The 11,085-nt window shown below is 52.7% G+C and overlaps 1 protein-coding gene across 2 annotated transcripts in view; it reads right to left on the bottom strand.

Annotated features, from left to right (window-relative positions):
• TDRD9 (tudor domain containing 9) overlaps positions 1-11,085 on the bottom strand; it is a 60,407-nt gene that overhangs the window by 1,045 nt on the left and 48,277 nt on the right. For both annotated transcript variants that reach the window (XM_060181085.1, XM_060181084.1), the window contains 10 exons: positions 10,730-10,942; positions 10,453-10,542; positions 9,741-10,001; positions 8,157-8,312; positions 7,436-7,506; positions 6,905-7,014; positions 6,461-6,557; positions 2,537-2,675; positions 1,791-1,909; positions 297-369 (listed from right to left, as the gene is read on the bottom strand). In XM_060181085.1, the coding sequence (XP_060037068.1) occupies positions 297-369; positions 1,791-1,909; positions 2,537-2,675; positions 6,461-6,557; positions 6,905-7,014; positions 7,436-7,506; positions 8,157-8,312; positions 9,741-10,001; positions 10,453-10,542; positions 10,730-10,942 (1,329 nt within the window). The remainder of the gene's footprint in view (positions 1-296; positions 370-1,790; positions 1,910-2,536; positions 2,676-6,460; positions 6,558-6,904; positions 7,015-7,435; positions 7,507-8,156; positions 8,313-9,740; positions 10,002-10,452; positions 10,543-10,729; positions 10,943-11,085) is intronic.

Below are 11,085 nucleotides of genomic sequence, written 5' to 3'. Positions count from 1 at the left end.
CTGGAAGACTTCCAGATAACAGAGCTGATGACACATGTCCTGGCATGTACCTTACAACAAAGCCAGTGAGAGAAAGGAACCGCACATGGCCAGACCAGTGAGTGGCCTGGCCCGGCTGCACCCCAGCCCCGGGTGAGTGGGGAGCAGGTGGACGTACTGTCTGCACACATTGTAGGCTCACTGCTGAGCTGTACAGCGCTCAGCGGCTGGTCTGCCCCTCACCCTGGGCCCAGCAGAGTCAGTCTGTCCCCATTCTCCTGCCAGTCTTGCTTGAGGGGGAGCTGCTGTGGACTCACCTGGTTCCACTCATAAGGCTTCTCATGCCACGTAGGGGCAATCTTCTCTCTCGGATTCAACTGGCAGAACAGACTGAAAAACAAAGCATCACCTTGACTCCATGCCAGAGAGTGAAAACTCTGCAATGGCTCAAAAGACTCCAGTCCCACACGAGCTCCTCAGAATAATGACAGCCCGTTCTAGGAGGCTTGAAGTTAAGAACCTTCACAGGAGGTGCGGTGTGGACTAGACCTCTGTGATCTTATGGTCTCATAAACCACTATTAATTCACTAACAAAAAAACTGATAAAAAGAACTAAAAAGTATAAAGTTATCCAGCTCACAGGACTTTTAATCCACTGGGCAGCCCTGTCCTCTGTGCCCTGTAACCCTGGAAGTGGCCACAGAAATGAGATGACACAAAGAAAGCCCATGTTGGGAGTCGGGCGGTAGCGCAGCGGGTTAAGTGCACGTGGTGCAAAGCGCAAGGACCGGCATAAGGATCCCGGTTTGAGCCGTCGGCTCCCCACCTGCAGGGGAGTTGCTTCACAAGCAGTGAAGCAGGTCTGCAGGTATCTGACTTTCTCTCCCCCTCTCTGTCTTCCCCTCCTCTCTCCATTTCTCTCTGTCCTGTCCAACAATGACGACATCAACAACAACAATAACTACAACAATAAAACAACAAGAGCAACAAAAGGGAATAAATAAATAAATTAAATTAAAATTATAAAAAAAGAAAGCCCATGTCAAATGCAGTTTCCTGGGGCAGGTGATGGCACACCTGGAAGGGACAAACATGTCACCATGTGCTATGGTCCAGGTTCAAGTCCTGGTCCCTTGTAGGGGAGAGTTTCTTGAGCAGGGCAGGGCTGCAGGTATCTATCCCTTCCATTATCTCTCTCCCTCTCCCTCTCCCTCTCTCTCTCTCTCTCTCTCTCTCTCAAAAAAGTGTCTGCTGGTAGTGGTAGAGAAGTGCAGGCACTGAGTCTGGCCATGATCCTGGTAATAAAAAGGGGGGAAAAGCAGCCTCATTACCCGGCAGAAGTCCTTAGCAAACCATGAAGCAGTGCCACGACCTGAGAGTCCCCACAGAGACCCAGAGCTATCTGCAACTAGCTAACTAGCTGGTTAGCCAGCAACATCAGCTGGTTGGCTTGTTAAGGGGCTGAGCGCTGCCCCCACTGACTCGGGAGCCTAGAGGAGCCCCCCCTCAGCACATCTACTAAGCACTGTCTCCTGGTGCCACTGGCACGGTAAAGCGAGGAAAGGGAGTTTTCTGTGAGAGGGGCTGTCCACAGGGGCACCCTCTGCCTGCCCAGCCACTCGCCCACTCTTCTCAAATCACTCAACACAAGTGTGCTCCTTTGTCCTGCCTGGGTCCAGAGCGACACTCGAGACGATGGTGGCTGCTTTCGGCAGTCTGTGCCCACCTTCTGGCACTGTGATGCCATGCTGAGGGCCAGTCCGTCCCTCCCAGTCCCACCTGGAAGGAGGGGCCTGTGTCACACGCCTACCCTAGGAGCTTCTGCCTGGCGCTGTCCTGCAGCTGCGCGATTCTCTCAGGCCCTAGGTACCTGCAGCCATTTGGCCCATCGCCCACGAGCTTGTTGACAGTGGCTCTGAGAATATTGATCTGTGAATAAACACCAACAAAAGCATCCCAATGAGTACATTAAAATATGTTCTCTATTTACTACTTATTGGCTAGAGACAGAGAGAAATCAAGAGGGAAGAGAGTGGAGACACCAGCAGCACTGCCTGTCCAGGGCACCCATCCTGCTGTCTCAAGAACTTGGGAGGAGAGTGTGGACCCCCGCCCCCACCCACACACACCAATCTGTGCTCATCAACCCATGGGCCAGCTTCACTCCTATTTTGCAAAGGCAGCTGAGCTAGGAGATTTACTGAAACAAAACAAAGGCACACAAAACGGAAGTCCCATTTGCAGGACTGGACTCAAAAGCTCTCGATCACTCTGTGAACCTGCCACCCGCGTGCTCATAGGCTCCGTCTCAGCCCTGGCTTCTGAGGCCTGGACGGGGCGAACAGGGCAGCCCAACATGCCCAAAGGCAGGGCTCCAATTCTCCCCAGCACATGTCAGCGGCCTGGTCAAGAGCCCCAGCTTGGAACAGATGGGGATGAGGCCACAGCAGCCCTGCCCCTGGTGGGCACTATGCCCAGACTGGCCCAGTGAGAAGCCCAGGAGGCCCCACTCCCAGGAAGCTGCTCTAAGGGAGGCGGCTGCAGGAGCTCCCTCACCTCCACGACATCCTCCACGGTGAACTGCACATCAAACGCCAGCTCGATGTCATGCTCTGGCAGGATGGGGGTGCCAGAGACTGGGTGCCAGCCCAGGCCACAAAGCATGCCAGTGTAGCTCCTCCCGTCCCGATCAACCCTGCAGGGAGCAAAGAGACTCTGGCTGCAGCTTCAGGGTGAAGGAGCCAGGCAACACGTGCTGCACCTGCCAGTCCTAACGCAGCAACTGATTTCAGGTTTGCTTTGCTCGTTCACCTTTTTGCTTTCTCCATTAGCCTGCTTAGTTCTGGCTTATGGTGGTGCTGGGGATTGAAATCTGTGGGCTCAGAGCCTCAAACTTAGAAGTCGTTTGCATTTTTTACAGTAGAAAGACTAGAATGAATATGACAAAATACTTTCATTAGCCTGAAACTTAGGCTTCTAATTCTCACTATAGCTGATAATATGAGGATTTTACCAAATGTAGCTTTTACTCTACCCTTTTTTTTTTTTTTTTTTGTCTCCAGGGTTATCAGTGGGGCTTGGTGCATACACCACGAATCCACTGCTCCTGGAGGCCATTGTTCCCATTTTGTTGTTGTCGTTATTGTTATTGTTGCCATCAATGTTGTTGTTGGATAGGACAGAAATTGAGAGAGAAGGGGAAGACAGAGAGGGGGAGAGAAAGACAAACACCTGCAGACCTGCTTCACAGCTTGTGAAGCGACCCCCCCCCCCAGCAGGTGGGGAGCCAGGGGCTCCAACCGGGATCCTAACGCCAGTCCCTGCGCTTTGCACCATGTGCGCTTAACCCGCTGCACTACCGCCTGACCCCCCCTTTTTTTTTATTTTGCCTCCAGGGTTATTGCTGGGGCTTGGTGCCTGCACTATGAATCCACTACTCCTGGAGGCCATTTCTTCCATTTTCTTATAGGATAGGACAGAGAGAAACTGAGAGTGGACGGAAAGATAGAGAGGGGGAGAAAAAGAAAGACACCTGCAGACCTGCTAAACCACTAGTGAAGAGACCCCCCCCCCCCGGCAGGTAGGTAGCCAGGGGCTCGAACCAAGATCCTTGAGCGGGTCCTTGTGCTTCATACTATGTGCACTTGACCCTCTGCACTACCGCCTACCCACCCTGAATTCTTTCCATGGTTAAATTCTATTTACATTTTTTGACCAGAACACCGATGAGCTCTGGCTATTGGTGGTGCTGGGGACTAAATCCGGGCCCCTTGCACACAAGTCTGTGTGCTCCCACTGTGCCAGCTCCCTGCCATCCCACAGCTACTTTTCTATCAGCGCCATTTCTAGAGGAGCAGCTATACAGATTTATGACTTGTGAAAGAAGTCTGGCACCTGGAAAAGCCTGAGAGACGTTTGTTTCACTTTGTCCTCCTAAAACAACAGTACAGCCTCACACTGTAGTCTGTTCCCTTTCCAAAGCCACCTGGCGTCTGAGACGCCCTCCTCTCCGCTCTCCCAAGGGCAGGTCCTCCCTTGCTAGTGCCGCCAGCATGCTGGGAGCTACTGCCATTTGTTAGCCAGACTCACGTGATCACCTTCTCACCAACTGCCCCCCAACTCCTACTGCTGCTCTCCGGTTCCCATCCAGCAGACCCCCACTCTCTGAATCAAGCCCACTCGCCTCACTGCCTGGCTCAAGCAAGGGCTGTCCCACCTCCTGCGCGGGCTACAGCCACACCCTCCGCAGGCAGACGCCAGTGGGCTTCTCTGCACCATCTCAGGCCATGGGCCTCCCTTCATTCCACATCCCAGGCCACAGGCATGAATTCTACTGCCAGCTACTGCCATGAATTCTACTGAATTCCTTATCCCAGGCATGAATTCTACTGCCAGCACCACAGCCCACAAGAGGTTCAACAAAGAACTATGCAACGAATGAACAGATGTAACATCCAGCACCTTTGCGAATCATCCAGCTCTCTTTGACTCTTACTCAAATTCACCCACCCTCCCCTTCCATTTAAGTCGCGATGGTCTTGATGACAATAATCTAGGCAAACAGCTTTCTTCTTAGTGTGATCAACAGACAAACACACTCATCACTTTTTCGCTAGAGTCTTGCTTTATTCTCAAGCCTTCTAAGGCTTTTAGAAAATGAGTTACAGGCCGGGTGGTGACACACCTGGTTGAACGTACATGTTATAACGCGTCAGGACCTGGGTTTGAGCCCCCATTCCCCGCCTACAGTGCAAAAGCCGTGTTGCAGGTGTTTCTCTTCTTCTCTATCACCCCCTTCCCTCCTTTATTTATTGGCTGTCTCTATCCAATAAATAAATAAAGGTAATAAAAAAATGAATTCTAGGAGCCAGAGAGACAGATCAGCCGGTAGAGTGCAGTTCTGGGTCTGGAACCGACAGCACAGCAGGCACCAACAGACAGCCCCAGAGGAGCACCATGGTAAGTGGTACTCTGGTCTCTCTGTCTCTCTCTCTCTCTCCATCTCCTTCTCTCCAAAGATACAGAATAACAGCTGGGCTGGGAAGCCACTCAGAGCTGTGACACAGGCATGGGCCCTCAGCTGATCCCCAGTGCCGTGTAAAATGAAGACGAATTCTTTCCTCTCCCGTGGCACAAGGCATGCTGGGCGAGGTGCTGAATCTTTAACAAGTCCTGCCTCTGGCCTTCCATCAAGACGGTCCTGTGACTGACAGAGGGGACAGCCGACTTCATGTCCCTGGGGGCGATGGGCTTTAATTCCAACTCTGACAAAGGCCCTGACCAGATGCTCCCAGACAGCAAAATGGGTCACAGAGGGGTGCTCTGGGGCACGGTGACCCCAGTGACAACACCCTCAAGGGTAGAGCAGAGCCTGCTTCACTGCCACTGAGCGTCTGGGAATAAGCAGGGGCTGCGTTGGACCAGCTTCGTTGGACCAAACACCTCAGTCATCTACTAGCTCAGTGACTTAAAAAGCAAAGTTTGGGAACCAAGCCCCTCTCCCAGGGGGCCCCCCTCCTTATGATCACAGAGTCGAGTCTGCTCTGAAGGACACCCAGTCTTCCTGCCATGAGCACCACCATCTCCTGCCTCATTTGGGTGAAATCCAACAAAACCAAGTGCCAGGCCTGCGCTCAACGCTGTGTTGCTTCTGTCTGACTTCCGCCGCATCAGCTGACCTGGAACACCAAGTGGTGATCTCAGTGTTTCTCCAGCGTTTAATTTGGGCTTCGGAAAATCAAAACAAATACACACTACTCACTTCCTCACAAAAAGCTTCTATTTAAATGGAAAGGGTTGAAGTTCAGAAGCAGTCCAAGAGGAAGTTGAGTGCTTGTGCAATGGCTGTGTCACTTGTGCCTTCTGCAGCTGCAGTGCACCCCAGATGGCCTGGAACCAGGGTCCAAGTCACTGCCCAGGTCCTCTGAGGACTCAGAGCAGCGCTGCTCCTGGGACTTTTTCATAGGCCGGCAAGGGAGAAACAAGCCAGCCTGCGACTCAGAGGCACGATAAACACTTAGGGGCCAAGAATAGGCAGGAAATAGGTACATACACCAGGGACATGGGGCAAGACTTAGCCAAGCCCGGTGTGTCCACCCCGTGGCTCAGGCTGCAAGGTGGATGGGAGTGGTCTGCATGGATGGCCTAATGAGCAAGCAGTCGTGGAAAAAATGTAGTGTGACGTTACAAGCTTCACTAAATATCTACAGTGATCTTGTAGTGCCCATGCTGAGTTCAACCCCCTGCACCCATATGCCAAGCGCCGTTCTGCTTCCCTCTCTCATTAATAAACAGATGGCAACTACGCAGAGGTCAGGGGTGAGGTGAGTGAGCGGCAGGCCATGACAAGAGGATGCCTGCTGGGGGGGGGGGGTCACATCTCTACCACTGGGGGCACCCGTGTTTCTTCATGAGCTCCCCAGTCCTCAGACCCATGTCCAACAGTGGGGGTTGTCCTCAGCACGTGGGGGGCCGCCCTACCTGAGCTCCATCACAGGGGCGAACAGCATGCTGAGCAGTGCGGGGAGCCCAGGCACGTGGGGCATCAGGGAGGTCTCGCGCAGCAGCATGGTGGAGCCTACAGGAGAGGCACCATCACAGCCCTGTGGTGTAGGATCCCCAAGCCCCTGACAGACACCTTCCCAAGTCCAAGCCTCCCTCTCGTGGGGAGGGCACTCCGGTGGTGGCCCTCCTGTCCTCGCTAGGCTGCTGGGACAACTCCTTGTGGGCCAGCCAGAGACTCTGTGTCTGAAGGGAAGGGGCGGGGGGTGAGCCTTTTCTCAGACTTGCATCAGCCAGGAGCGCTCCAGGAGACAGGGCAAAGCTACGCTCAAGCTTATGCTCACACTTGTCCCTGCACCACAGGAAGAGCCAGCCAGGACAGGGACCAGGACGGGCTTGAACAGCCTGCACAGCCCTCCTCACCAGTGGCGTTGACAGAGAGTGAGGCGGCCACCAGCATCCTCTGGTGGAGGTCTTCTGGGGAGTCACTGATGATGACAGAGTTGATGCTCTCCTTCTCGATCCACACAGACCTGAGAGTCGGGGAAGAGACTGCAGGTCCAACTAGGGGGCGAGGGGTGTGCCCCCGGCAGCTGGTTTCAAAATGGCGCAGCAGATCACGCAGCCCAGGAGCAGCGGGCAGATCACATGCACCCCCTGCCCCGGGTCCCTCACCTCAGCTCCCCTCCTCCCACTGTGGCCGCCCCCCACCCTGCAAGCCATCTGCTCAGGTAGCCCTGCAGCCTTCCCTTCCCTCCCAGTCCTGCAGTGGCCAAGCTGCCCTCTCCTCTCAGCTCCTCCCCCTCCTCCTGCCTCTGATCAAATGCCCTTTGGCTCACTCCCATGCTCAAGTACAGCTGACTGTCTCAGCAGCTCCTGTCGCGGACTCAACTAGATACACAGACTGAGGAGCTTTGCAAACTGAGGAGCAGGAGGAGACAAAGGTCAGCCTACCTGAACTTGGATATTCTGGTCAAACTGTGGCACTTCAGTTCATAGGGGTTAAAGGGCCCATGGAGTATTGCCTGCATATACAGAACAACAGTATAGCCGGCACGCACGATCACAAGACATGTATTTTATAAACCCCAAAGTTGGCTTATTTAAAAAAAAAAAAACAACATCACAGTCATCCTATCTTCAAGATTCTGCAGGGGAGTGTATTTTCCTGAGAAGCACTGATGTCACCAATGGTTTTATTAAGATTCCTCAATTCACACCTTTTCAGAAAGACTCTGCTCATAAAGGAAGTCTGCAGAGCATTTTAATAATCATTGTGGCTGATCAACCCCGTAGATAGGAAGCCCTGACCCACACAGTCCAAGGCTCATAAAAACACCCTCTGAGCAGGGAGAGGGCATTCTGCCAGCCCTCTGATGCCTGGGCAAGGCCACAAGCTGGCTGTAGGCACCTCAGTGGGAGGAAAGCAAGACTGGCAGGGGCTTTCCGAGACCCACACATGGTGTGGTGGCCTCCATGTGATGGCACACTTAGTCACAGCCTTTCTCTGCACACATTTCTCCTAGGAATACAGGCTACATCACAAGAAGTGGCATTAACAACATTAACAAAACAGAAGAGGCGAAAGTCCCCGGACTCCTGCCTCCCCAGAAGCACACGTGTGAACAGGGCAGGTGCATGTCCAGGCAGCCTTCCAACACCCCCCACAGATTACCTTGCAGTTTGGGGGGCCAAGCTTATTGGAAGAAAAGCTCTCTAACAGGATCCGGATCAGGTACTTCTCATCATCTTTCACGGGGGATGGCACAGACAAGTCTGCCACACTTTCTACTGATTTGGAAAAGAGATCCTTGAGAACGTCATGGCTTTGCTGAACATAATAAGAAAATAAGAAAAGTTCATTTCGCTAAGGATAAAAGTGAGTTGAAGGTACTTTATTCAAACTAGCCAAAACAGCCCAGGGACATGGTCTTACTCTAGTCCTTTTTAAGTGTCACAAACAAATCTTGTCCAGGACATTTTATTTACTTATTTAATATTTATTTATTTTCCCCCTTTCGTTGCCCTTGTTGTTTTATTGTTGTAGTTATTGTTGTTGTTATTGATGTCATCATTGTTGGATAGGACAGAGAGAAATGGAGAGAGGAGGAGAAGACAGAGAGGGGGAGAGAAAGACAGACACCTGCAGACCTGCTTCACCACCTGTGAAGCGACTCCCCTGGAGGTGGGGAGCCAGGGGCTCGAACCGGGATCCTTGTACTTTGCGCCACCTGTGCTTGACCCGCTATGCTACCACCCAACTCCCTGTCAAGGACATTTTAAATGTGAAAGAGAAACAGGCTTGATTCAACAGATCTTTCAGCCAGCAGAGAGTCAGAAAGAGTGAGTTTAACATCTCTAAAACCTTCACACTAAGAGACATAGTTTCAGAACTGATTCTGGAAAAAAAATTGAAATGTTTGATGTACTTGAAAAAATAGTTTATTAATTACTTCTATGACGGCTGGGGAAACAGCTTAGTGGTTCTACAAAAAACTTTGTTGCCCAAGGTTCTCAAGTCCCAGGTTCAATACCCAGTACCACCATCAGTCAGAGCTGTGAAGGGCTCTGGTCTCAGTGCCTGCCCCTTTCATGCTCATTACAATAAATAGATAAAATAATTCCAAAAAAATTACTTCTACCAGGCAGATGTGACTTGGAATCCATTAAAAATAATAGAGGAGATTTTCAACTAATTTCCTTTTTTTCTTCCTTCCTTCCTTCCTTCCTTCCTTCTTCCACCAGAGCAACACCCAGACGTGAACACTGACATTTGCGTCTTTTCCTTTTTCAGCACTGGGCCTTACACACGTGCAGTAGCGCCATTCCTCAGCTGGTTTTTTTTCATTCTCTTACTTCAAAGAGTGAATCACTACAGTCCCACTCCGTCACCACACAAGACACCAGCCTCGTGCCTTCCACGGTGCTCGCATGCAGTACTGGGCCTTGAACCATCTCCTGGCCTGCAATTCACTCTCAGAGAAAGCTGGGAGGCAGCAGGCCAGCAAGACGGATTACCCGGCGCGAGGCTGCTCTGCCACGGGCACGCCTCAGGCCTGAGGCCAGTCTCCACCACAGAGTGGACGACTTTGGCGCTGTGCTGGCTTTCCCTCTTACCCTCTGTCTTTCTGCCTCTATCTGAAAAAAAGTTTTACTCAAAATGGTCAAGAAAACACTGCATCTACTCCTCCCTAGGAGAACACCCACTCCCTCTCACACGCACCCCACACCACCCTCCCCAGCAAGCACAAGGTGGCACCTTGGATTCGTAGGGCTCCTCGGCCAGAGCTGCGTGGCCCTCACTGATGAGCACGTCGCGGATGTTGACAGTATCCCAGGAGTCCACGTAGTGGTACACGTCCACGTGCAGCACGCTGTGCACCACAGAGAAGACCTTCACCAGCAGGGGGCTGCCTCGCACCAGGGAGGTGAAACGTCGGCTGGCAGCCCCGCTCCACTGCTCCCCACACACCAGAGACCGCGCTGAGGGTCGCATCTTGCAAATCTTAAACTCCAAAGCCTGCCGACGGAGAGAGGGGCAGGGCTGGCTTTGAAATGAACGTGACACCCCTACGTGCCCCAAGCAGTGCCCTGTGATCACCTACGATGGTGTCCCCACACAGCTTCCCAGAAAAACCACTTGGGGCCTGTGGTGGCTGGGAAAGGGGAAGGAGGAGGGAGAACTGGCTTGGTGTTTTTAACAAGAAAGGCTTCTCCAACCAGCTAAATACTATCCACTTTCAACATAACTAGGAAGCTTAAAGAGTGTCAGAAGATACTGCCAGTTAAAATGACGTTTTCTGCAGTTGAACACACCTCTGTATACTTTTAAGTCGCTCCCAAAGCAAGTCTGACCCAAGTCACCACAGTAGTGCGGCCGGCCCATCTGGCTGACTGCTGGCCCCTGTCTGAGTTGGGTGTGGGCCCTTTGTGAGGCTGTGCAGTGGACTCTCAGAGCTGTCCCAGCTTACCTGAAACGGAATCTCGAGAAACTGACAGGGGAGCTCCATGAGAAGGCCCAGGTCCACATGTGCTCGGTTGCCATAGTCTACAAAAAACACCTGGAGGGTGGAGGGAGAGCAGGTCAAGAAGGCCCCTGCCCTGGGAGCACAGGGCCTTGGGGACGGGCCGGAGCCCGCACAGCACCTACGGAAGAGGTGTCAGCTGCGTTCCTGTCTCTGTTCCCCAGCTCCACTGGGAATCAGATCGTCTCCCTTCCCTGTGAGCAGCCCGTGACGGGAAACATACCTCAGCAGAATTTCCAGACACGTACAGGATCTGAGCTCTGTAGTAGCTCTCCTGCCCAGAGTCAGCAAACGGAGCCAGGCACACCAGGGCGGGGTGCGGGTGGACCAGCAGGGGCACCAGCTGCAGCCGATTGAGCTCAGCAGTCAACCGTTTCAGAACCTCAGAGTTCTTTTCATCAATCCTGTATCCCCAAAAATGCCCCACTTCAACCACCTGGAAAAGGGAAGAAGAGAGTGGCCTCTGGAGAAGGAGCTGAGGTCCTGCCCAGGGGCTGACATCCAGCCTGTGCTGCAAAGGCCTCAGCAGACTAGACTCCTCAGCACAGCCCTTCTCAACAGGTGTTTATGACCCCCCAC

Source organism: Erinaceus europaeus, chromosome 22 (genome assembly GCF_950295315.1).
Source record: "Erinaceus europaeus chromosome 22, mEriEur2.1, whole genome shotgun sequence".
Classification (NCBI taxonomy): Eukaryota; Metazoa; Chordata; class Mammalia; order Eulipotyphla; family Erinaceidae; genus Erinaceus; species Erinaceus europaeus.
The sequence above is the reverse complement of the archived record's forward strand: the minus strand, read 5'-3'. Positions and strand labels throughout refer to the sequence as shown.